A 27,887-nucleotide genomic window follows, 5' to 3' on the forward strand; every position below is an offset into this window, starting at 1 on the left:
GGGCATGACTGAAACGACTTAACAACAAACACTATGAGGCCTTGGGCAAGGCACTTAGATAACAGGCATTTATAAAATACCTGCTATGTGCTACATTCAGACCACAAGTGAAACATCCCTGCAGTTGGAGAGCTTGCATTCTTTTTAAAAATAGCTTTTATTGATTTCTTTTGCTTTAATCACCTAGATTTCCCCCTGCATACCTCCTCTTGTCCCTTGCCAGAAAACCACCCCTTATAACAAAGAATATTTTTTTAAATAGAAAAAGAAGGGGTGGCTGGAATCAAGAAAACCCCTCAAAAAAAACTGACAGTGTATTCAGTGTTCCACATCTGTAGACCCCGCCCCTACACGCCCCTTGCAGAGAAGGGGAGGGAGGTATCATCTCTTCTTTGCAGCCAAGCCCGTTCTTGGAAAGTTTACAATATTTATATTAAATATTTCTGTGATCATTGTTCTTTTCATTGACATCATTCTAGTCATTGCCTATATTCTTTTCCTGGCTCTGCTTTTCTTCATTTTGTGTCAATTCGCCTAAGTCTTTCCATGCTTTTACTTATTCGTTGCATTCATCACTTCTTACAGCACAGTAATATTCATTAGATTTATGTACAACAATTTCTTTAGCCATTGCCCCAATTTATGGGCATCTACTTTGTTTCCAATTTTTGCTACCACAAAAAATACTGTTATAAATATATTGGTATATATGGGGGCTTTTTTTTTTTCAATGATCTCCTTGTGGTACATGCCTGGCAGTGGATTATCTGGTTAAAGGTCATTTTGGTTACTTTATTTGCGTACTTCAGAATTATTTTCCAAAATAGTTGTGCTGATTCTCAAATCCAATAATAACGCATTATTGTGCTTATTTTTCCACAGACTGTCTAGCATTGACTATTCACATCTTTAATGATCTTTGCCAGTTTGATAGGTGTGAGGGAAAACCTCAGCATTGTTCTGATTTGTATTTCTCTTATTGCTAGTGATCTGGAGGATTCTTTCATAGAGCTGTAAATGATTAGCGATCTTATTCTAAGAGTGTTTATTCATATCCTTTGACCACTTGTCCATTGGGGAATAAATTTGGGTCTTACATATTTCTGTTAGTTGTCAATTTATCTTGATACCAAAGCCTTATTGGAAATATTTGATACTAAGATGTTTTCCCAGTTGACTACTTTCCTTCTTATTCTAGATACATTAATTTTGTTTGTGCAAAAGCTCTTCAATGTCACATAATCAAAATTATCTAGCTTTTTGTAATTCTTCCTTATTCTTTCTTAGGTCAAAAATTCATCAAGAATGTTACATTCTACCAAGAGGGACACCATGTACATATACAACTATGAAATATGTAACCATTTCCCTGGGCCTCAGTTTCCTTATTTGTAAAATGAAAAGTTTGGACTAGATGGTCTCTAATATCCTTTTCTGCTCTAAATCCAATGCTATGATCCCATCCTGGGTTTATAGGAAAGGCTACCACCTATAATTCTGGAAAGTGCACTTGCAGGTGGGCCAGAAGCCAGAGCTACAGGTCAGCACCAAATATGAAAGCGACTGACTTCCTCTTTCCACATCCTGCCTGAAGCCTTGCCAGAAATGCTCTGTAGCATGAGGATGGGTGTCGAGGCAGGTCTGATGAGGCCTTATTAGCAGGAAGGTGCTCCTTCAGAGGATAATTGGGTAGCCAGGGAGTTGGGGAAGTTTGGAGCCCTTTCCCACCTCCAGGAAGGAGCAACCTTGGCCTGAGCCCCAGATATTCTTTGGTCTCCTGGCCCTGCCTCCACGACCTGCTTGGTAGTGACGTGTGTTCAACCCTAACTACAATTTATTCTCATGGTAACTGCTATAGACAGGGATGAAGAGAAGGTCTCAGGATATGACTTGAAGTCTGCGTCCTAATCCATCTGTGACAGTTACCATCTTTCGTAACAGGAAGAATGGACAAACAGGAAGTGTAAGGGACACTGTAGTCACAGAATGATCACAGGGCCTTGTGCAGCTCAGACAGACATCAGGAGAGATCTGTCTAGACCTCCCATGGTGAGAGAATGAGACTGAGACCAGTCACGGGGGAATCACAACGCCAACATACATCAACACATATGGGGAACATGCTTCTCCAACTTTTCTTCCTGCTTCAATTGGGTGAGTAGGCCAGTTGCTCCCTCCTTCCCCCTAAGAGCTACCTACCCTTCTGGGACTGAATTATACAACTCCAGTGAGACCCATGGGCTTGGCTAGTGAGGAGACATAACTAGATTTTCTTCTCCTTCCAGGGACCTGAGGGGCTGAGTGTTGGACTCAGAAGGGGAAGGGGAGAAGAGAGCTGGAGCTAGGTTATCATCTGTCAGACAGAGTAGGCATCTGTGAGGGGGGAATGTTAGCTCTGCCAATCTATCTGTTTAGGATCTCTGTCTGGTCCCTGGATTTGAGATGTGTCCTTCAAGGCCCAGCTCAAGTCTTACCACCTCCATAAAGCTTTCTCTGACCCAATTTCACATAGCCAGTGACAGAAGGAACCAACAATAATAACTGTCATTGTTATATGTGACATCTGTAAGAGGAAGTGCGGCAGGTTCTTCATCCTCCGTGGTTTACAGATTGGGCCCCTATCAGCCAGTCAGTCAGCATGTATTTATTAATTATGTCCCAGGCACTCTGGGAATCCAAAAAAAGCCAAAACACCTAGTCCTTTCTCTCCAAAAGCTCACATTCTAAAAGGGGGAGGGGGGAGGGAGAGAGAAGAGCCTCTCTACCATCTCTAGACTAACAAGAGCCCTTGCTAGACCCAGCAATGAAACAGAAGAAATGGAAGACCCCTTGTGTGCCCCCAAGAGCTCACCCTTTGCCTAGGGTGATAGGATATACTCACTCTCGTGCATACAAATATAGAGAATGACTCAGGGACACACACTGGTATGCCGGCCACCGTAAACCACAAGAGGACAATGAAGGTAAAGCAGACTCTCATATGGGAATCATAGAAAGTTCACCAGAGACGGTGAGTGATCTTTACTTTGGGCTTTTCCCACTTGTACTCTAACAAGGAAAGATTAAGGTCCTCTGGGTTTAGTACAAAGAGCTCTGAAGGCAGAGAACGAGGGGCTGAATCCCAACTGGCTCCTCATTAACCCTTGAGTAACCTTGAGGAAATCTCTTCTCTGTCTTCCATTTAAAACATAGTCATTGAATCAGCAGACTTCAAAGGTCTTTTCCAACTCTCAAGAAAAAGGATTATCCCTTAGAGTCTTCTTGTATTTCCTTAACCTCTGAATAAAAAATGCTAATGCCTGTTGACAACACATACATATGTAAAAATACTGATGCCTGATACCAATACAAACCTATGTATGAGGTTTTGCCATTTCTCTGAAAGGTACTTTCACATCCCTTATCATAATTGTATCTCACCACACTACATGAGGGAAGCTGGGGACAGAGTATTATACCAACTGTTCCTTACCTACTTTTAACCAAATCTCTGATTTCTTCAGTATAGGGATCTCCTGGTGAGAAACATCTTTTACCAAAGCATACTGGTACCTGCTCCTAAAGAAATACCTAGAGCACTGAAAGGTTAAGTGATTTAGCTAGGGTCATCCGTTCAATATATGTCAAGGGCGGGATTTGAACCCAGGTCTTCTTACTTCTGAGACCAGCTCTCTATCCACTTTAACATATAATAAGACATGTTACATATGACAGTATATACTGAAGGGCTGATTGGATGTGTAATGGGAAAGGAAGGTCATCTTCAGTTAATGTACTCAGGAAAGATTTCATGGAAGAAGGAAGAATTGTTGATGGGATCAGTCAGCTCCCCATCATCTCCCCCATCCCTACTTCATTCTTCTAGTGAAGCACAGGGCAGCTTTCATTTGTATCTCTGGCATCATATCTTTGATTTATTTTTCAATTAGGAAACATTTTGTTCCGTGCTGCTTTTCTACCATTAAGAAAGAAAGAAAGAAAGAAAGAAAGAAAAAAAGAAAGGAAAGAAGAAAGAAAAGAAAGAAAGAAAGAAAGAAAGAAAGAAAGAAAGAAAGAAAGGAAGGAAGGAAGGAAGGAAGGAAAGAAGGAAGGAAGGAAGGAAGGAAGGAAGGAAGGAAGGAAGGAAGGAAGGAAGGAAGGAAGGAAGGAAGGAAGGAAGGAAAGAAGGAAGGAAGGAAGGAAGGAAGGAAGGAAGGAAGGAAGGAAGGAAGGAAGGAAGGAAGGAAGGAAGGAAGGAAGGAAGGAAGGAAGGAAGAAGACCCTTGTAACACATAGGCATAGTCAAGCTAAAGGAAATCCCCTATTGGTCATGTCCAAAAATGTGTGTCTCGTTCTATACCTTGAGTCCATCAACTGTCTGTCAGGAGGGGAGTAGCAGGCTTCATCATCAGCCTTCTGCAATCATACTTGGTCATCACATTGACCAAAATGCTCACATCTTTCAAAGTTGTCCTTTATAATATTGTTATTATTGCATAAATTGTTCTCCTGGTTCTACCCACCCTACTGAGTACCAGTTCTGAGAAGTCTTCCCCAAACCCTCTGAAATCATACCTTTAGTGATTTCCTACAATACCAAAATATTCCACCACCTCCATATCTGGTCAGCCATTCCTTATTTGACAAGCACTCTCCTTAGTTCCCAGTTCTTTGTCACTGCAAAAGAGCTGATATAAATAGCTTTTGTATATGTGAGTCCTTTTCTTCTTTCTTTGGGGGCCTTGTCTTCTAGATCCTATGAAGGCCGAAGAGAAAGAAAACAATTTCTGCTCTGGAGAAGCCCCAGCTCCATCTCAGTATGCGGCCGCTCGGTGCTTTGTTTCATGTAACAGAAGTACTCCAGAGTGTAAGCCCCAGGTGATAGAGAGGTGAGAGTCATTATTTCATCTCTCAAAAATATCCAGAAACCAATGAAGGGAACTACTATTCTGGATTTCATTCTGTCCTGCAAGAAGAAATTGGTTTCTCCTTAGATTTTTAAGATCCATAAAACAGAAGTTAGTGTGCTCACCCTCCTCAAATTTTCTTGTATTTACTTATCAGTTTGCATGTTATGTCCACAAGTAGAATATAAACTCCTTGAAGGTAGGACTATTTTTTGTTTCTTTGTATTCCCACCATCTAGCACAATGGCTTGCTCATACTAGGCTCTTGACAACTGTTAAATTGAATTGAAGGTAGGAGCAAAGGAGGGCAACAGAGGCAGATGTATCAAAGTGTGGTAAACCACTAACATTCAAGGTACACTGAGGTTAATGATGAGCACCAAGGGCCACAAAAAGTAGTTTGTTTTTTTTTTTAAAGCTGAAGATGAAGATCAAAGAAAAATGCAGGATCCTAGCTCAGAGTGGGTGAATGAGGAAAGAGTAAATGACAATAAAAAGGATGAACTACTCAATTCGTACTTTGCTTCTTTTCTCCACTAAGGCTAAGGATAAGAGAGTACTTAGCAACCTTCCAGGGATTCAGGTCACCAGGACTAGATTAATTACAACCCAGATTGTTAAAAGAATTGGTGGACATGACTGCTAATCTACCATCAGTCACCTTTTAAAGATTGTGGAGGATAGAGCAGTGATACATGATTTGAAAAGATCAAGTCTTGTCTCAATTTTCCAAACAACAACAAAACAAACAAACAAAAACCCAGAGGGGAGTAGAGTCTACAAAGTCTGGATCTTTGATAAATGGTAAAAATCCATACTAAATGGATAGTTCATGAGCATTAAGAAAAGGAATTAGTGATCATAGACAGTCAGCATGCTTCCCCCAGAAGAGATCATGCCAGACAAACCTCATTTCCTTTTTTGACAATATCATTAGACCAGTAGCTCAGGGAGATGCTAGGCTTAGGCAAAGCATTTAACAAAGTATCCCGTAGTATTTCTGTGGACAAGATGAAAAGAAATAAACTAGATGATAATTTGGTTAAGTTCATTCAGACTAGGTCTAAAGAATACTCATTAATGGATCAATTTCACTTGGAAAGAAGGTCTTCAGTAGACTAGTTCCCTAAGAATCTGTCTTCCTCTTTGTGCCACCAAATATTTTGATCAATGACTTGGATAAATGTGTAGGGGCATAATTATGAAACCTGAAGAGGACACAAAAACAGGGGAAATGGCTAGCACATTGGATAATAGAGTCAGGATCCAAAAGGATCTAGACGGTTTAGAATGATGGGCACCATAGAATATGATGACATTTCATTGTCATCAATGAAGAGACTCAAATTTGAGCTCAAGAAATTCACTTCCCAACTTCAAAATGTGGAAGACGATAATTCATATGAAACATTTTTGGGGGGTTTTGGCAGACTAATGTTAGTCAATGGTATAATGTGACAGTCAAAAGAAGCAAATGATCTTAGCCTGCGCTGGGAAGGGCATGGTGTCCAGAAGGAAGATGGCCATGATTGCACTGTACTCTGTCCTAAAACAATATCTGGAGCATAGATATCCAACACGCGGCCCACAGCTGCATGTGGCCCACAATAATCCCAAGGATGGCCTGAGAGATCAAAATGTAATTGGGAAATATCTAACCAAAATAAATAAAAACACAATAAAGCATAGATGATATTAATATGTGGTTTTCTAACCGATATGGACACTACAGAGAACCTTATACACTGCTTAGAGGCCCCTGTTTCTATTTGAGTTTGACACTGTTGATCCAGAGTTTTGTGTGCCCTTCTGCATACCACACTTTAGGAAGTCTGTTGATAAGCTAAAGAGCATTCAGAGAAGGAAAAGTGACAGGGACAGTGAGGAAATGAGACTATGCCATGGTCCAGGATTGGCTAAAAGAACTAGTGATGAAAAGACTGAGGGAGATGTGATAACTGTGTTCAAGTCTTTGTTGACCATCACAGGGAAGAGAGATTAGATGTGTCCTCCTTGTCCCAGGGAGAAAAACTGGAAACAATAGGTAGAAGTTGCTAATTTAGGTCTGTAAGCTAATAGTTCTAGAGCTAGAAGGGACAGTGGAGGTCATCTGATCTAATCTCTTCATTTTACAAATTAGGAAACTGAGGCCCAGAGAGATTAGGTGGTTTGCTCAAGGCCACACAGGTTAGGGAGTGGCAGAGCTGGGATTTGAACCAAGCTCCAGAGCCAATGCTTGGCCTGCTACACAATGACACAAGGACAGAACTCCTAGCTATGGAAACAACCCAACATGGAATCAGTTGTCCTCTCTTGGGGTCTTGTGGCATAAGCTGGAGACTGATTTGTTGAGGAAGTTATAGAGTCTAAGTTCAATTTGGACCAGTGGCCTTCTGGAGTCACTTACAACCCTAAGATTTAACCTCTCTTTCTCTCTGTCTGTCTGTCTCTGTTTCTCTCTTCCTTTCTCCCTTTCTGTCTCTGTTTCTCTCCTTTTCTTTCTGTCTCTGTCTCTCCCCTTCTCTCTGTTTCTCTCTCTCTAAGCATTTATTAAGCACCTATAACATGCACGGCCCTATGCTAAGTACTGGGGATACAAACAAGGGTTAAAATGACCCTTGATCTCAAGGAGCTTACATTCTAATGTGAAAAGAACATGCAAATAACTAGATACATACAAGATACATACAGAATAGAGTGGAGGAAATCTCATTGGGGAAGGCACTAGCAGCTAGGGAAACCAGGAAAGGCCTTCTGTAGGAGATGGGTTTGCACTGCAGTTCTGTGACTTCATCTGAACTAGATAAAGAAGGGGAGACTCAGTGTCAGTTTAAGAGTAGGTGGTAGTGATTAATCCTGGTTTGCACTCGGGAGAAGCAAATATTGTCATTTCCCCATCCCCATAATAGAAGAGGTTTAGTGGGTTTATATATTGCCCTTCTCCATTTGTACCTGAGCTCCTAAGGTAGGAGGTTGTAGGGTAGGCTTTGGGAAGTTGGGTTTGGAACAAGGTAGGTTCAGAAACCCACAACTAGGAATACTAATTAGAACCTTTAGTGGAGGGTGGGAAGGTTCTAACAAGTATCAGAACCTCCCAATGCAAGAACCCCCACCTACTATTCCCAACACACACACACACACACACACACAGTGCCTGTTAGGGATGCTATCTGGAAGTCTCTGATCATCTCAAGCATCTTCTGGATAGTAGCCGCTGGCTATGAGTTAGGGACAGAATGAACGTTAGTCATTTACTCCCAAGTTTCTATGTCCATACAGAAGTATACGAGGGGGCCTGAGTGAATTTAGGGTTAGAGCTGAAGTCAATCTGTAGGACCTCCCAACTCCCATCCCAGTGTCCATTCCCCTATGCAGATTCTGGATAAAGAAGTTCGAAGAATTGGCTAAAGAAAACTCACCAGTGCCTGTTTTGGATGAAACTATGGTGAAGGCAACCATCCAGAATATCGCTGTCAACACTTCCCAAGACCTCTTCTTCTCCATCTCACCATCTCAGGTGAATGGTCTCCTAACTCCTGGTGTCCTACTCCCCTCATTCATATCCCTTGGGATTATCAGCACTCTCATGAATCATGCAATCTCTCCAGCTAAGTTTTTTCCCCAACATTGATTCTCCCTTCCAGTTCCTCCACCCAGGTTATCCCTTCCCAAATCTTATATATTCCATGAAGGGCCAGATTTGGCCTTGGAAATGACAGTGTCTCTTCCCTCTCCCATGGGGACTTCTGGTATACAGAACACAGAGATAGAATTTTAGCATTCAGAGGAAGTGAACTCAGAAACCATCTAGTTCAGAGGTTCTTAATCTTAGGTCCACAGAGAAATTTCAAGGGATCTGTGAAATTGGATGGGGGAGAAATAACATCTTTAGTCTCACCAACATCTAACTGAAATTTAGCATTTGTTTCAATTATTTTTTTTAAAATGACTCTGAGAAGCGGTCCATAGGCTTCACTAGACTGCCTCTGATCTCTTCCAATACCCCCAACTTTACAGATGGAGAAACTGACTAGATAATCTGACTTGCCCAAAATCACCTAGTGCATATCAGAGCGTGGATTTGAACCCAGTCCATCTGATTCCAAGTCCCATGACCTTTCCAGTTTACCACATTGCCCCTAGATAGGGAGATGTGATTTGCTGAAGGAAACCTCAGTGGGTTAGAGGCAGAGAAGGACTGGGATTTCTAGACCTTATCTCATGCTCTTGAGGTTAGAGGAGCTCCTCAGAGTTCCTCTCCTTCACTCTCTCAGGGTTAGTCTCTTCTCCACAAGCTGCTCTAGTTTCTCCATCTGATGGATGGGACCAGTAGGGCCCCTGAGCCCTCTGGTGAAGGGGAGGATGATTGGATTGCAATTGCAGGTGCCAGTGACACTGACTGGGAATGAGATGGAGGCACTTGACAGAGTCCGGCTCCCCAGAAGCCTATTTGAAAGCCTGAGGCCAAGCATGAGCTCCGTCCGAGTCATCCTGGCAGTCATCAACATTGGAGAAGGGCAAATATTCAAGGTGAGGGGTTACCTAGCACTCCACTGTAAATGGGGTTGGGGAGAGAGCTGAGAGATTTAGCTTCCCTCTCATTCATCCTTCCTTCCTCTACCCCCTCATTGTTGTTGTTGAGTCGTCTCAGATGTGTATAACTCTTTGTGACCCCATTTGGGGTTGTGGGGCTAGCCTGAGTATCAAATGGTAGTCATAAAGTCAACAGTTTTTTTATCAAGCACCTAACATGTGCCAGGCACTGTGCTAAGCTCTGGGGATAAAAAGAAAGACCAAAGGAAAAATCCCTGCTCTAAAGGATCTATGAAGCAACTAAGTACAAGTAAAACATGTACAAAATACATTGAGAGGGGCTCTAGCATTAATGAGCCTTGGGGAAGCCTTCCTGCAGAAGGTGAGATTTGAGCAGGGACTTTAAGGAAGCCAGGAAAGTCTGGAAGCGGATATGAGGAAGGAGACAATTCCAGGCATGGGGAGCAGTCAATGAAAATGCAACGAGTCAGGAGATGGAGCACCTTGTGTGTGAGGAGGCCAGCATCACTGGATGGCAGTGGATAGAGTATGTGGAGAAGAATTAGATGTAAGTAGACCAGAAAGGCAGGAAAGGGCGAGGGCTTTAAAAGGCAAACAGAAGATTTCGTATTTGAGCCTGGAGGTAATAGGAAACCGCTGGAATTTGTTGAATAGGAGGATGACATGGTCAGATTTATGCTTCAGGAAGATCAGTTTGGCAGCTGAGTGGAGAGTAACCTGAAATGAAAAGAGAGGAGGCAGATTCTGTGTTTCTTTTTAAAATTTTTTGAAATACATACTAAATAACCATCAATAAAAATAATCAAATAAGTAGACAAATATACAGAATAAGGAATGAAATCTCACATAAAACCCTTCACAGTTAACAAGGTAGAACCCAAGAAATAGCAGGACACAAAGTAACAGAATACACATTTGCTCTGGTACTCTTTTGTGGTCTGTCTGAAGTTTCACTGCCCGTGACATTGATTTTTAGAGCCATAAGTAGGGCAGGACAATCAGGACTTTGTGCTGGAATTTAGAGAGCCCGAATAGTGTTTGCACCCCTTCACCAGTAGAGAGAGGGTGAGCCTACTACTTGGAAAGAGGAATTAATCAAAATAGGAAGCTACCAGGCAGCCTCTGCAACCACTCCCATCTCCCAGGTGCTGAATGCCAGGGGAGCCCCACTACCACTGACAGCCTCATTTCTGGGGGCTCCATCTACATGCCAACCAAGAGTTATCCTTTAAACGTACTCTGAGAACTTTTTTTCATATTGCTCGTCTTGGGTATGTTTCATAAAGATTTTCCCCACCCCCCCCACACCCCAGGTATGAAAATTTCTAATTATGGCTCTGTCATTAATCTATACATGTATGTATGTATGTATGTACGTCATATGTATTGGTATGACATGTATATAGGGATATCATATATATACACACACACATATATATATGAATGGACAGAGCCATAATTAGAAATTTTCATACCTCTTTGTATATATACATGTATATGTATGTATGTACATAGTGTATGTATTGTTGTTTAGTCATTCAGTTATGTCCAACTCTTCATGGCCCCACATACCAGAGCACACCAAGCCCTTCTGTCCTCCAATATCTCTCTTTTTTTTTTGTAGGCAATGGGGTTAAGTGACTTGCCCAGGGTCATACAGCTAGTAAGTGTCAAGTGTTTGGTCTGAGACCAGATTTGAACTCAGGTCCTCCTGATTTCAGGGCCCGAGCTCTATCCATTGTGCCACCTAGCTGCCCCCTCCTCCAATATCTCTTGAAGCCTGTCCGAGCTCATGTTCGTTGTTTGCATGAAACCATCTCTCCATCTCATCCTTTAGTAAGTGCAGTGGATAGAGCACCAGGCCTAGACTCAGGAGGATCTGAATTCAAATCCAGTCTCACTTACTAGCTGTGTGACCGCAGGCAAGTCATTTAACCATTTGCCTCAGTTTCCTTATCTGTAAAATGAGCTGGAGGAGGAAATGACCAACTACTCCAGTATCTTTGCTAAGAAAACCCCAAATGGGGTCATGAAGAGTTGGCTATGACTGAAATAATTGAATAACAACATAAATAGATAATTGTAGTTATATGTACACATTCTAGTTCTGATCTTGATTTTCATCACTTTGGAAAAGTGTTTCCATATTTCCTTGTTTGCTTTGTATTTGCCATTTTGTGGTACCATACTATTCCATCATATTAATCTGCCTAATTCATTTCAACATTATCCGGCTGCTGAACATGGAATGTTAGTGATTTTTAGTAACTACAGCTAGAGCAGTTATGAATTTTTTTCCCTATGGGAAGGTTCTTCATCCTCTTTAGGATCCTTTTAGGCTGAAATTCCGGCAATTAAATTTCTGAACCAACTCTGTGATTTAATATGGCCTGGAGGCCGAAGAGATAGCCTCAGACTGAGAAAGACCCAGAATCAAATCCTGCCTGTGACCCCCACTGTTCCTCTTGTCAAGTCACAACCTCTTAAAGCCCCCGGCAACTATTGAAAACTGTACATTGCCTCACCAGTGCTTCCTCATCAGTCAATAAATATTTATGAAGCAGTGTCAGGCACTGTGCTAAGCATCGTGGATACCAAAAGATGCAAAAGACGGTCTCTGCCTGCAAGGAGCTCATAATCAAATTGGGGAGGAGGGACAGCAAGCAGCTACGTACACACAAGCTATCAACAGGATAAAATGGAAATAATTAACTGAGAGAGTGCACTAGAACCACGGGGGGTGGGGGGAGGGGTTAGGAAAGGCTTTGTGCAGAAGGTGGGATTTTCACTGGGACTGGAAGCCAGGGAAGCCAGCAGGTGGAGATAAGGATGGGGAGCATTTCAGGCATGAGGGACAGCCAGGAGAAATGCCTGGCATCGGCAAATGGAGTATCTTGGACAGGAAATTGCAAGGATGCCAGTGTCATTGGACCCCAGAATATATGGTCAGAGTGAAGGATGTAAGGTGTGAGAAGACTGGAAAGATGGGGGAGGGTCAGGTTGGGAAGGTCTCTGAATGCCAAAGAGAGAATTTTATATTTAATCCTGAAGGAGAAAAGAAGCCACTGGAATTCACTGAGTAGGGGGATGATGCTGTGCTTTGAAAAGGTCGCTTCAACAGTCAAGTAGAGAGTACACTGGAATGGGGAGAGATTTGCGGCAGGCAGACCCAGCAGCAGACTATTGCAATAGTTCAGGCATGGTGTAACAGGGGCTTGCACCAGGATGACAGCAGTGTCAGAAGCGAGAAGGGAGCATGTGCAAGAGATGTTACAGAAGTAAAATTGACAGAATTAGGCAACGGATTGGACATAGGGGAATAAGAGAGAGTGTGAAGACCTGATGATAGCATCATGTTTCAATTCTTTGAGGTTTAGAGCCTGGAAAACTGGGGGGGGGATGATGATATATCCAATAATAATAAGGAAGTTTGGAAAAGAGGAAGTTTTGAGGAGAAAGAGGATGAGTTCAGTTTTGGAGATGTTGAATTGAAGACGTCTACAAGACATCCAGTTCAAGATGTCCAGTGACTTCTCTATGCCAATGAAATCAACAGGGGTTCATCCCTCCCATTGTATGTAGTCAGATTGTTTTCCAAAATGTTTGCATCAGTCTACTATTCCAGCAATGATGTATTCAAGTCTTTCTCCAATAGCCCCACCAACATTGAATGTTTATCTTTTTTTTTTGCCATTCTAGTATAAATAAAGTAGCTTCTTAAAGTTCTCATGGTTTATATTTCTCTGATTATAGGGTATTTGAACATCTTTTCATGGGGTTATTATTTGTATTTCCTCCTAAGAAAATTGTATGCTTGTGATTCCATTGAGGGAGACTGTATTATGTCATATATGCATAAATAAAATAGATATATAATGTGTACACATATAAAATGTGTACCTATACACAATACACACACATGAATATACACACATATATACATATATACACAGAAATTTATATACACATATATAACATATGTGGGTATATATATATATATATATATATATGTATATATAATTTCAATCCCTTATTGATCTGTTTGTCAATCTTTAATTACTGTCAGTGGTTTTTCCCCCCAATCTTTTTTCTTTTAACAGCATTTTTTTTGCTATGGAAAATCCTTTTATCTTTGCATAATCAAACACGTTAATTTAATCTCCAATCATCCTATCTGAGACAAATATGACAGTACTGTTTCTTCCAGTTTTTAATTATTTGTTTATACCTACATTGATTACCCAGTTAGAGTCCATATTGAGATTTGAATCTAAACCCATTTTTGGCCACTCAATCTTCCCAACAATTTTTTAAATAACGGTTTAGCATTTCTGGGTTTGTTCAGCAGAATCTTTATTACCTACCTTGGTTTCTATTGTTTTTTTCTCTTTTCTGCTCCATCGATCTGTTTCTTGATTTTTCCCTGGTACCAGATAATTTTCATAATAATTACCGTAAAATTACATTTTGAAATCTGGTCATTCTCATTCCCTTTGTTGGTTTTCTTTCTTATGGTTCTTGATCGTCTTGCTTGTTTTCCCATATGAATGTTATCATGGTTGATTTTATGAAACAGCCTATTGTTAGCATGATTAGCATTGCATCAGGTCTATAGGTTAGTTTGGAAACTACTGGCATTTTCACTAACCATGAACATGGAACATTGCTCCATATTTTAATTTCCATCAACAGCCATTTTGAAGTTGTCATCGTAAGTCTTCCAGTTTAAGTTACAATAAAATATTTGATGTATTCCATTGCTGTCACAAAGAATATTTCTTTATTGGTTTGCTGTGATTCTTGGCAGTGGTGTAAAGGAAGGCAGATACTTATCTTATCACCTTATTATCTTACTAAAGTCATTTATTACCTCCATTGATTTTTGTTTTTGTCATTAATGGTCATGGGTTTTCTAGGTGTACGATTTTTTTTTTAATTGCTCCATTGATTTCATTCAAGAAAGGTACTCCTGGGAAGGGAATTTCTCTGTCAATACAGGTTGTCACCTTTTTACTTATAGTGTTAGAGAATTGCCTATACCAAGAGGTTAAGTGACTTGCCCATGATCACCCAGCCAGTACATGTCAGGTAGGATCAGGACATGGTTCTTTCTGATTCTGAGGTCAGCTCATATCTACCACACTCTTCTCCTATACAAAGATGTCAATCTGTAGATAGGGATTTATTAACGTCTTAAATTAGAACCTCTTATTCCTCTCATTCCTTTTTCAGGTCTTACTGATACTTCTAAGAATTCTAGAAGTAGTAAAGGTGATCATTGTGCTTTACCTGTTTTTTTAAAGTCTATTTCTAAATTTTTAATGTCTTAAATATAAATTCCATATATCCCCTACCTGTCATAGCCAAACTCCTAAGAAAATCAGTAAACATTTGTTAAGCACCTGCTACGTGCAGCAGGCACTGTGCTAAGCACTGGGGATGCAAAAAAAAAAGCAAAAGACAGTCCTTGGCCTCAAGGAGCTTACAATCTAATGGGGGAGACAAGATGCTGTGTTAAACTCACTGTATCTACTTCCTCACCACCTACTCCCTTCTTAACCCATCGTAGACTGGTTTCCAGCGCTACCACTGCTTGCTTTAAGTCCCAACGAAAATCTTAACCTTCTAAAGGAAGTCTTTCCTAACCCTTCTGAATTTCTACTACCTCTTAATTATTTCCTAGTTATCCTGTATATAGTTTGTTTGCATATAGTTGTTTGCATTACATCAAAACTAGCCTACTTCCTATTCCCATATATGCGGTTTAATTTCCTACCTTCATGAATTTGTACAGGTTGTCTCCCATGCCTGTAATTCTCTCCCTCCTTCTGCTTCTTAGTTCTGCCCTCTAGTTCTTATCAAAGCTCACTTCAAATGTCTTCTTGAAGGGCCTTTTCTGACTCATCCACTCTGTCAGGAGCCCCCATCCCTCCGTATTTATTTTATACATATCCTCTAGTCACTTATCTGTTGTTAAGTCTTTTTTCACTCATCTCCCACTCTTTGTGACCCCATTTGGTGTTTTCTTGGCAAAGGTACTGGAATGGTTTGCCATTTCCTTCTCCAGCTCATTTGACAGGTGAGGAAACTGAGGCAAACAGGGTTAAATGACTTGCCTAGGATCACAGAGCTAGGAAGTATCTGAAGCTAGATTTGAACTCAGGTCTTCCTGATTCCTTCTATCCACTGTACCACCTAACTGTCCTATCATTTATCTGTAGTTTTACCCACCTCCAATAGAAGGTAGACTCCTTTAAGGATCACACCATCTTTATTTTTTTCTCTTGTTAATCTGATTTGTTATCTCTGTTTTTTTCCTATCCTACTTGGTCACAGTGAATAGCATTGTTGCTGTATTTTTGTCAATGTTCATTAATGATACTGGTCTGTTAATATTAATGGGTTTTTTTTCATGCTCAGCCTTCTCTTTGTTGGCTTTGATATTAAAACATATTTGTCTCTTAAAAGAAATTAGATATCCTACTGTCTTTTGTTATGTTTTAAGTTAGTCTGTATCATATCAGAGTTACTTGTTCTTTGGAACAAGTTTGTAACTATCAAATTTGGAAATTTGATAAACCATGTTTCCAAGGGTGTGATGAAACCCGCTGGTACTGGCTTGGGAGAACAATTATTAAATTATCAGTGCTAGCATTTACACCTTGGAAATCAGCAAGTGTTGTGAACCAGGACTTGATTCATTGCATTGCTGATTCACTAGACTTCAGAAAGTGATGTACATTAAACTTTTTTTTTTCCTGAGTCAGTTGTTAAACATTTACTGGCACATGCTGCTTTTGAATTCAATTGAACCGGGTATCTCTGTGGGGAAGTTTTTTGATAGCCAGCCTAATTTCTCCTTCTGAGAGTATCCCATTTAGGTGGTCCCTTCTTTTAATTTTGGAATTTTATATTTTTGTAGGCAGTCGTCAATTTCTTTGTGATTTTCCAGTTGACTAGCATAGAGATATGTGGGATAATCTTTGATAATTTTCTTCATTTCTTTTGCCCTCATGATCTCTCCTTTCTCATTTCTAATACTGATGATTTAGGTTTCTTCTCTTCTTTTTAAAATCATCTTTGTCTTAAAAAAAAAAGCAAACAAACCCAGTTCTTGGATTTGTTATTTTAATTACTTTATTATTTTAAGTTGTTCTATGCCCTGATTTTGTTGTCTCTTTTTCCCCCTTTTTTCTTCTTGTGTACTGCTTTGTGTCTGGAACAAGATTTTTATTTTTTTAAATAACTTTTAATTGACATCTCTTGTTTTTTATATCACCAGAAATTCTCCCAGTACCCCTTCCTTTCTTAGATAGCCATCCCATATAACAAAAAAAAAAAAATTAAGAAGTGGAAAAAATTAACAAAGTCCATCAATATATGAAAAAAGTCTGAAAATGTATGCAATGTAACATACCTGTAGACCTCCTAACTCTACAAAGGGGAGGGGTGGGATGGGATGTCTTCTCATACCTTTTCCTTGGGGACATGTTTGTTTTTCACCATTTTTCAACATTCGCTTTAGATTGTTTTATGATTGTTCTTTGCATTTATATTATGTAGTGCATGATTTTTAAGTTGAGGCTGATTCACTGATTTCCTTTCTCTCTTACTGATCTAGGCATTCAATGCTTTTCTCTGAGTACTGCTTGGCTACTTCCAATATGGTGTAATCTGCTATTGTTTGTATAATTCTCTCACTCAAGCACCATTTAATAAGCCATTTTTAATCTCCATGTGGGAAGAACTGTGCCTTGTAGTCATTGTACCATTTCCTTCCCGTTAACTTTTTTGTACTGAGATCCACAAATATGGTATATAATATCTCTTGATTTCTACATATAGCTATATATTCATTAGTAGAACACTGGGCTTTGAATAATGTAAGGTATCCCTTTCTTCCCACTTTACTTACTTCATGATTCCACCATATTTGAATATGGTGGAATATAAATACGTATAAATTTAATGTTTTATTATAATATAATAAAAATTTTCATATATCAGCCCTTTTCTTCTCTTGGTCTTTTTTTTTTAATTTTTCAACTGTGATTTTAAGCTGTTTTTCTTCTTTTATGTATGTTGCTACTATTTGTATTTTGAGTACTATGTGACAATTCTGGCTACCTTCAAACCTCTTATTCTGCTCAAGCCCTGGGGTTCGAATTTGGGACATTTCTGTGAAAGCCTTTCAAATGTAGGTAACTCCCAGTTATCTATAAGAAGTATGGATAGTTAAAAACCCTTCCTATTTGGTTTTCTCAGCCATATGTGAGGAATAAAATATTTATAGAAACAATCTTAGGGCTGTTGGGGGAAAGTGATTTTAAAATCATATATATAACATTTAAGAACCTTATAAATATGCAAATCATGTAAAAGATTTCATACATTCCGTGGAAGCTATTTTTTTTAATTTTATTTTTAATTTATGAAATAAAACATGCATTTCCATAGCAAAGTACGAAATTAAAAAGATGATTGCACATGAAACTGCAAATGTACTATACACAGTTTGCTTTCAAATATACAGTAAAATTATGATGTAATTTTTTTCTTCCCTCACGCCCCACATCCTAGAGATGGCTATTATTAGATACAAATAGGCATATAAGTGTAAAATTATTCTATGCATACTTATTTCAGATCTTTTTTCTGGATATGATTATTATTAATATCATCATCATCATCATTTATTATCTATTTAATCTTGCCTTGATCACCCAGATCGTAGAAAGCCAGCTCACAACTCTACTGCCCGTGCCAATGTCCCAGGGACCTATTTGAGAGGTAGGAGGGGGAGAGGGTTATTAGGGGATACTCCCCCCTTAAGCCTAAGATGGCCTCTCTCTTCCCTTCAGGGTTCAGCCACTGGCCAGCCGTTCAGCAGCTCTGTGCTAGACAATCGCATGGTAGGCATTCAGGTTGGAACTGAGCCCATCAAGGATCTGGTCGAACCTGTGGAGATCACCTTCTCCCACAAGCAGCAGCGCCAGGTAAACCTTCAGCCCTGATGAGTAGGGGAATGAAATGAACACATATACTTACAGATATATAGTCACGCATGCATACCATGCATATATTCACATGGGTGCTAATAATTTACAAATGCACACACTTAACTACAAACATACTCATAGACACATACATAGATACATACCATTGCACAGTTTATATGCGTGGATACAAACACATGCACATGTGGAAATGTAACAAACACACATCCACACACATTCACACACATAAATGCTAACACATAACTACCCATACAGATGCACCCATGTGCAAAAAGCAGATCAATCTGGGTACATATACATGCATATATGCGTATGTGTAATAGAGATTTGAGAGTTGAGTGGTCCCGTGGGACTTTTTTAGAAGGACAAACTTTCCCATCCAATCTTGAAAAGATTTGGACTGCTGCAATCTTTGAGTTAGAAGGGAGACTTGAGTTATACATGGGAATTTTTAAAGGGACACACAAAGTCTGTAGGAAAGGAGGAGGGGAAGGGAATAAGCATTTATAAATGCTTACTATGTGCCAGGCACTATGATAAGCACTTTGCAGATATGATCTCATTGGATTTGGGAAGTAGCTGTTTTTGTGATCACCATTTTATGCCTGAGGAAACTGAGGCAGACAGAAGTTAAGTGGCTTGGCCAGGATTACCCAGTGAGTCAGTGTCTGAGGCTAGATTTGAACTCGGGTCTTCCTAATTCCATCTAGTTTAGAAGAATTAGAGTGGATTATACACATTCTATAACAGCAACAGCGATGAGAGGGACTGCATCCCCAGCCATGCATGGGACTTAACAAGCCTACACAGGTCAAAGGAGAAACAGAAAGGAGACCAAAACTACAGAAAAGAAGGGGAAAACTGAGGACAGCGGGTGCACCCTGCAAGTATCTTAGAAACAGAAAATTCACACTGAAACTGCTAGCCGCGATCCCTTCTTCAAAAGACTTAGGGAAGTTCCAAAAGGTATATACTATTATACCAGTAATGTGCCCAGTATCAAGCCCTCTAGTATACCTGGCTTGAATAACTGTGTGACCCTGGGAAAGTGACCTCATCTCTTTCTGCCTCAGTTTCCTCATCTACAAAATCTGAATAATAATAGAACCTACCTCACTGGGTTGTTTTGAGGATTAAATGAGATAGTCGTGGATAGTCAATAAGCATTTATTAAGCACCTACTACATGCCAAGCACAATGCTAAGCCCTGGGGACACAAATACCAAAAAAAAAAAAAAAAGACAATCCCTAGCCTCAAGGATATTACAATCTAAAGACAAAAAAAGAAGCTGAAAATGGTGGGGTAGGTGGGGAAAGATACGTAGGTGGTGCTATATAAATGCTAGTTATTATTACTATTACAGATGATGTTATTGTTATTTCTTTCACATAAGTATTTCTTGTATCCTGATTTTGCCTCAAATATGAAGAAGCCAAGGGTTAGCTGGAAATACACAGAATTTAAATTAGGGCAGAGAGCCAAACCTATGTCTGAATGTTAGGAATTTTCCTAAATGAGGGGCTCTGAGATCTTGTGATTGCATTAGTAATTTTTGTTTGATGTAAATTTCAACAGAGAAAGGGACCACCTGGATCTGGGGGCCCTTATACTGCCCTTAGGCTGAAAGTTAGCTAACTGTTATAAAAGTGTAGCTGATTAGATCTCCAGCCTCCAAAAGGCAGGAGGAAACAGAAAGGATCTAGAACCTTCTGCAGCACTACCCACTGGTATATCATACCTGCACGCCATTCACATACCCATACATGTGCACTTATATCTTTGCACACACAAACACAAATTCATAATGTATATATGTGTACTTACACACATACCCACACATGACAATCATAAATGCATACTCACACAGATACAAACATGCACATATATGCAAATATGGACTTGCCTGAACAAACACACAGATATATGTGCATGAAAGATGAATATAGAGTATGTGTGTATCCAGAACTCACACACATTCCCATAGATGCATGTGAAGCAGATGATACATAGCTGCACATATATATGGATATATTCAAACATACACAACACAAAAAATGTACAAATATATTTAACCCACACTCCTAAGTCCTTTTTTCTGTGGTTTCAGAACCTCCAATGCGTTTTCTGGGATGATAATAAAGGTAGGTGAATCTCTGCCACATCACACCATCTTCTCTGGATACCCAGGGGCAGATGCCCAGGGCCTGGGCAGGGTGGAGAGTAGAGAGAGAGTTGGTTTGTGGCATCTCCTGGGCACCTAATAGGTACTTTTGCAGGCACAACTGGAGACTGGAAACCCATGGGTTGCTTCACAGAGCAGGGAACCAACCAGACCATCTGCCGCTGTGATCACCTGACCTTCTTTGCCCTATTGCTGGTGACATACCTGGGCCCCTGGGGCGGAGAGCGGGGTACCGCCGTCCCCTAGTGGCTCAAACTCCTTAGTGTTCCTGGTCAATGCACTCAGTGTGAATTGAGTCTCTCTAGTTTGGGGAGGACTTTGAAGTTGCATGCTATCCTTGTCTGATGAAGGTTTGGGGTTTTTTTGGGGGGGGCGGTTCCCACAGAAGCCAGTCCTTGATGCCACCACAGTGAAGTCTCTGATTCGAATCTCTCTTGCTGGCTGTGGCACCTCTCTGTGCTTCCTGTTTTTCACCGTAATCCTCTATTTTGCTCTGAGGTAGGTCAGCTTCCTATCCCCACTTCCATACCCACTCAAGTATGACCTCTCTCTCTCTCACCCCAGTTTCTGAGTGAGCCTCTTGGTCCAGGGGGATGGTCCAACTCTCTACCTTTGGGTGATCCTCAGGACAGAGCTTCTCTCCCAGGGCCTAAGCCTCTTTTAACCTTCTAACCCCCAGCCCATCCCCTACTACCTACCAGGCATTAAGCTTTGCAGGGACAGAAAATCACTTTCCAGGTCTTTAAATCTTTTGCTTCCTTCAAAATTCCCTGTTCCCTACTAGCTGCTAGTGCCTCCCTCCCTCCCTAGAAAAATCAACATGTATCTATTTTGTATAGATTTTAATATGTACATGTTTTCTGTTCTGAGAGAATATAAGCTCCTTGAGGGCAAGTATTATTTCATTTTTTGTCTTCCTATCCCTAGTACTTAGCACAGTGCCTGGCACAAAGCAGGCTTGATAACTATTGATTGATTGATTAATGTGGAAGGAGAGACTTCAGTTAAACATAAGAACTACTCATGATCGATCATAGGCTCCAGAGTGAGAAGGAACCCTAGAAATTACCTAGTTCAACCTCTTTATTTTATAGACGAGGAAACTGGGATTTGAAGAGGTATGGTGACTTGCCTAAGGTCACACAAGGACACAGGAGAGGTGCAGAGAGAATGACAGGAATGTTAAAGGCATAATTAGGAAAACAAAAAGCCTTTTCAGATGACAGAGATGTTGCTGTAGCTAGTGCCTGCAAACTCAAGGGGACTTGTCTGTTGGGATTTAAGCTCTGGTCTAGGCAACAAATGTCCCCTTGTAAAAATGACTGAAGAATAGAAAAGCTGAATGGGAGTGGTGGCTGCAGAAGTCTCAGGATCTGTCCCTGGTGCTGACACCTCTGAGGTTCCTTTTTTGTCCATGAGTCTACCTATGGCCATGACTTCTCTTTCCCTCTAAATTCTTCCTTTTTTAACCTTCCTTCTTACCTCATAAATTATTAGAGCTCTGACTACCTGTAGAGATTATCTAATTTATCCCCCCTCCCATTTTATAGAAGAAGAAATTAAGGTGTAGTGATGGGCTAAGATTTGCCTAAGGCCAAATTGCGAGTTACTGGCAAAGCTGGGATTTGAATCAGGGTCTGCTGACATCCTATTCAGTACTTCCCCCACCAAGCTAGGAATCTCTCCTTCCTTTCCCAGGCCAACACGGAAATGGCAAATAGACAATAGGAGTATGTGGAGTACCTCACATCTGTCAGGCTGTGGAAATATTCAGGAAGGATAAAGGAAGGGGTTACTTTCCCTTCCTGAGGACAGGAATTACCAAGTCCTGGGGCTATTTATCATAGGAATTTGAATTATATGGGGCCTCCCTTTTCACACCTCTTAATTTGAGGTATTTGGGGTGAGGAGTGAAAGGTAAGAGGCATAACCAAGGAGGGAATAAATAAAAAATAAGAAACAAATACATTCAATGGATGCCAGGTCTAACTTTTATAACTTCCCCTAGAAGATTTGCTGTTTCTAGTAACATCAAACTGTAATGGGCAGCACAGCAGAGCAGAAAGCATGATGTGTTTAGAATCCCAAGGCCTAGGTAAAAATCCCTTTCTACTTGTGTAACTTTGGAAAAGTCCTTTCACCTCTCTAGGCCTCAGTTTCTTTATCTGTAAAATGAGAGGAGATGGACCAGGTAGCCTCTAAGATGCCTTCCAACTATAAAACTTAATTCTTTTCCAATTTTATGGGCTAAGCAATTTTGCCTTGGGCCATAGCCCTATCTGGCTCCTCAGCCTAGACTATGATGCTACTGCGCCCCAGGAAACTCCATTCAATCCTACTTTTTAGATGGCTCTGTGCTGATCTAAAGACCTTAGGAGACACAGCTGCATGCTCAGAAAGTGATAAGCTGACAGCTAAGAGCAGGCATCATCTCACAGTCTAACAAAGCCCCCTTTCCAACTGCCTGGAAGATCCCTCTATCTTTTTTTATTTTACTGTGTGGCCTTGAGCAGTCTACGTTTCCTTTTTGGACCTCAGTTTCCTTATCTGTAAAATGAGAGGTTGGACCAGATAACTTTTAAGGACCTTTTTCCAGCTTTACCAGCTTTGCCAGCTTTATTAGTCTACAGTGAGAAGGAACAAGGCATAGAAAGGAAGGAAACAAGCATTGTTAAGCAGCTTTTACATGCCAGACTCTTGGGCTAGAAGCACAAAGCATGAAACAAGCCCCAAGTGCAGTAATCTTACATACTAATGGAGGAGGCAGGTACCTAATGCCTAGATATCCACATACACATGCATACATACATCTATACATATATGTGTAAATATGTACACATATCTTTACATGTGTGTATGCATAAGGAAGGTAAATACAAGGTGGCTTTGGAGGAAGGGCACCAGCATTAGGAAAGAGAAAGTCATTTTTGGGAGATGGTATGAGAAGGATCAGAAGACCTCGGTTTTAATCCCATCTCTGCTATTAACTCACTGTGTAACCTTGGACACTTTATGTCTCTGGTTCTGAGTTTCCTTATCTTTAACATGAGGATATGAGAGCTATTCTGCCTACTTCCCAGGGTACTGGGGGAAGTGCTTTGACTCTACAATGTACTCTGATGAGGACTGCTATTATTTCTCTTCTCTGCCTTAAATAAAGTACTTCCCACTTGGGAGGAATTCAAAAGCTTCCTTCTGATTGGTCTCCCTTTTTTCTCCCCCTACCCCTTTACCCCCATTCCTCCTCATGCTCCGTTTCTCTGGCTCCTGTCCCTACACCCCCCTTTTAGGTTCACAAGGCAGAGGTTCAAGTCAGAAGATGCCCCCAAGATCCATGTGGCCCTTAGTATCAGCTTGGCCCTTCTGAATCTCACCTTCATCATCAGTCTGGGACACAACTCTCCAGAGCAAGGAGCCTCCTGCCGGGCACAGGGAGGGATCTTCCACTACTTCCTGCTCTGTTGTTTCACCTGGATGGGGATTGAGGCCTTCCATCTGTACCTGCTGGCTATCAAGATCTTCAACATATACATAAGCCACTACTTCCTGAAGCTCTGTCTGGTGGGCTGGGGTAGGTGACTGTCCTCAGTGTGAATGCAGGGACAGAACTTGGCCTCTGGGCCAGGGAACCAAATGGGAGGAATGCAGGGAAAATTCCATGATTCCTTTTCTTCTTCCTCCTGTCCCTCTGGGGTCCAGGACTTCCCATTTTAGTGGTCTTTATCACTGGATGCACCAGCAGCTATGGGCGTTACACCATTAAGGATGGGGCTAACCATACCACCTTGGAGCTGTGAGTTACCTCAGTTTTCCTCTGCCTCTAAGTTTGGGGAAAACAGGAAAGGCAGGAGGGGGGATATTTCTAAAGGAAGGGGTTACTTTCCCTTCCTGAGGACAGGAATTACCAAGTCCTGGGGCTATTTATCATAGGAATTTGAATTATATGGGGCCTCAGAGATAATCTCATGGAGCCCTACCCTCTCATTTTACAGATGAGAAAGCTGAGACCTTAGTTTCCTCATCTGTAAAAATGGAGAGCATCCTCTCTCCTGCCCATGTTGTAATGAGACTAAAGTAGGCAGGGCCAGTTCCCAGGGTTGCTGCAGGACAACAGAAGTTAGTCAAAGTTGGTTTCAGGAAGCTGCTTCAGCTTCAAGGGAGTAAATGAGCTCTGTATCACTAGAAACTAGATGAAGACTTTGGGAGGAATATTTTACAGGCAATCCCTGCCCAGGGGTTGGTTTGAGATGGACCCTGGGGATCCCATCAGCTTTGAGATTCAGGGATTCTGGGACAGGTCCAGGCTGTTGGGAAGGGAAACCATAAGGGCAGGGAAAGGGAAAGAGGCTCATTCCTTGTGCTGACCATCTTGGCTATTGGCCAGATGCTGGATAGAGAACAGAACAGCTCTGCACATCACAGTCCATGGCTACTTCATTGTCACCTTCCTCTTTGGTGGCGTGGTCCTGGGCCTGGTAGCTTGGAAGATTTTCCACCTCCGTGGCTCCAAGGCAGGCAAGGAACAGAGCCCGACCTGGAAGGGAATCATCACTGTGTTCAGCCTCTCCTGCTTGGTGGGGGGAACATGGGGGTTGGTCCTCCTCACCCCATTTGGCTTGACTGCCATCTATGCCTTCACACTACTAAACTCTCTCCAAGGTAAGAAGACTCTAAGACCCTGGCCCTTTTCTAACATGTCACATACTCTCATCTCTCCCCACCTCCCTTAGGAAGCAAGCCAAAGAAAGACCAAAATGTGCCTGGGGATAGAGAAAACAGGAGCCCCAGATAGTAATAGCAGTAATAGTAACAGTAGCAGTAGCAGTAGCAGCAGCAGCAGCGGTGGTGGTGGCAGTAGTGGTGGTAGTAGTAGTAGTAGTAGTAGTAGTAGTAGTAGTAGTAGTAGTAGTAGTAGTAGTTGTGGTAGCAGTAGTAGTAGTAGTTGTTGTAGTAGTAATACCAATAATATTTATATGATACTTTAGGGTTTACAAAGTACTTTTTATAGTATCTAATTAGATCCTCATAAAATCTCTGTGAGATAAGTGTTATTATCACCCGCCCCCCCATTTTACAGATAAGAAAACTGAGGCTGAAAGTGGTTCTGTGCCGAGGGTAAAAGATAGCTAGTAATAACAATACCTAGCATATAACTAGCATTTCAAGTGTTGCAAAGCAAAGCACTCTACATGGGTACATTATCCCATTATCTTCACTACAACCCTGGGAGGCAGGCATTTTTATTGCCCCCATTTTACAGATGAGGAAACTGAGGCTGAGAAAGGTTAAGTGACTTGCCTAAAGTGACAACCTAGTAATAATTAAAATTGTAATAGCTAACACTTGCATGGTGCTTTACATTTATATAGTGCTCTAAAGTTTGTCAAATACTTTATGCATATTGTCTCATTCAAAATCCTTATAATAGTTTTGAGAGGTAGGTACTATTATTAACCCCACTTTCTGGGAGAAGAAATTGAAGCTGAGAGAAAAGCTAAGTGACTTTCCCAAGGTCACACAGCTAGTCATAACAATAGCTAACATTTACATGGTCCTTTGAGGTTTGCAAAGCATCTAATTTGAGATCCTCCTGACAGCTTTTTGAGGTAGATGCTATTATTATACCCATTTTATAGATGGTTTTCACTCTCCCTATTTAATAGATAAGTTATACAGATATTAAATTACTTCCTTAAGGTCACAAAATAAATAGTAGCAAAGGAGGAACTGGAGTGGAGTTCTCTTGACTCATGTCCTCATGTTTTTTCCAAAGAATCATGTAAGATTAGCTTGTAGGTCAAGGAAGGAGGCAGGGGCCCAGATATCCTGTCTTCCAGCTCCATGATGGTTAGAGAGAGGAAAAAGACCCGGTATTTGGCCTGCAGTCATTGCTGGTCTCTGTGCCCAAGAGTAGGCCAAGCTGTACACCACCTCCCCGCCACAACGCACACCCCCACCTCCAGCCCTGCATTGGCTTCCACCTCCAAGGCTCAAGGCGACCTCTTCTCATTTACAGGTGTTTTCATGTTCTCCTGGTTTGCCATCCTTTTCTACCCAAGTCTAAGAGAGGAGTCTTCCTCCAGTACTGCCAAGACAAACCACAGCAATTCTGCATCCCGGGAGTAGGCAGGTCCATGCCTCTTTCAACACTGATGTCTGGAGGAACTGACACCAGCTTGTGGGCCTGGTGATTGAGGGGAGACCCAGGGCTCGGCAGCAAATACCAACCCGGCCCTAGACTTCTTCACTGCAGCTCACTCAAGTCAGTCTGATTCTCCTCCAAATGGGCAGAGGAGTCTGGCAATGGCACAGCAACCAACTCCAAAATTGTGAAGATGATGAGATTGGTCTTTGGGATTCTATTAACCTCTCCTTTTGAGACTGTGCCTGATTTTCTCCTCCTATCCCCTCATTGTTCTCCCCCACCAAAACCCTCCAACCTTGACCAGAGATCCCCCTCAAAAAATCTTAGATCTTGGAGGAACCTTAGTGGTTACCTACAGTTTAAAGGTTCTCAACTTCTTTTTGTGTGTCATGGACCCCTCAGCTAGTCTGGTGGAACTTTCTCAGAATAACGCTATTAAATGCATAAATAAAACATATCACAAAGGAAACCAATTATATTGAAGTATAGGCATCAATTTTTTTGAAGTTCATAGACCCCAGAGAACTCCTGATCTAGTCTAACATCCCCACCCCTACCCCATTATTTACCAGTGAGAAAATGGAGGCTCGGAGGTCACTCAGCTAGTCAAGGGTACAACTAGGCTAGAATTGAGGTATCCAGAGCCCCAATCCAGTGGTCTTTCCATCACTACATGGAGCTATCCCATATCTACAAAACTTACCTGTCCTGTTTCCCACACTCATGGGGTCCTGCACTTAGCTGATGAAGTGAAAAAAATCTCAACTAACAAGAAGCTCTCTCTCTCAGGGGTACTTGTCTGTTAAGAGGACGCTCTTGAAGACCAGAAGTTCTTAACCCAAGGGAATCTAAAGTCAGAACCTTAATCAGTGGGGTTAGTAGATGGGTGGGATATTGGGGAGGGAGTGGGGTGCAGTATCCTTCAAAATACACCCCCTAATCAGCCTCCTATTCTGTCAGCTCCTAAGCACAACTTGAACACCATGTCAGTACTAAAAGTCTGACCAAGCCACACCTGGACTAAGGATTTCCCAGTTCCTTCTCTTCTTCATCTTCCTCATGTTGGATTCATCATGACTTTGTGGGACCTTACATTGATTTG

The 27,887-nt window shown here is 41.2% G+C and overlaps 1 protein-coding gene across 1 annotated transcript; it reads left to right on the plus strand.

Annotated features, from left to right (window-relative positions):
- Positions 1–1,874: 1,874 nt before the first annotated feature.
- On the plus strand, positions 1,875–27,258 carry ADGRG3 (adhesion G protein-coupled receptor G3). The gene is made up of 12 exons (XM_020963713.2): positions 1,875–2,154; positions 4,733–4,868; positions 8,262–8,403; positions 9,270–9,416; positions 18,302–18,436; positions 20,566–20,599; positions 20,735–20,835; positions 21,026–21,138; positions 23,931–24,211; positions 24,340–24,433; positions 25,025–25,299; positions 26,657–27,258. The coding sequence occupies exons 1-12, from the start codon at positions 2,058–2,060 to the stop codon at positions 26,764–26,766; spliced, it is 1,665 nt and encodes a 554-aa protein (XP_020819372.1). The 5' UTR covers positions 1,875–2,057; the 3' UTR covers positions 26,767–27,258.
- The last annotated feature ends 629 nt before the right edge of the window (positions 27,259–27,887 follow it).

Source organism: Phascolarctos cinereus, unplaced genomic scaffold (assembly GCF_003287225.1).
Source record: "Phascolarctos cinereus isolate Bilbo 61053 unplaced genomic scaffold, phaCin_HiC Scaffold_2;HRSCAF=192, whole genome shotgun sequence".
NCBI classification, from domain to species: Eukaryota; Metazoa; Chordata; class Mammalia; order Diprotodontia; family Phascolarctidae; genus Phascolarctos; species Phascolarctos cinereus.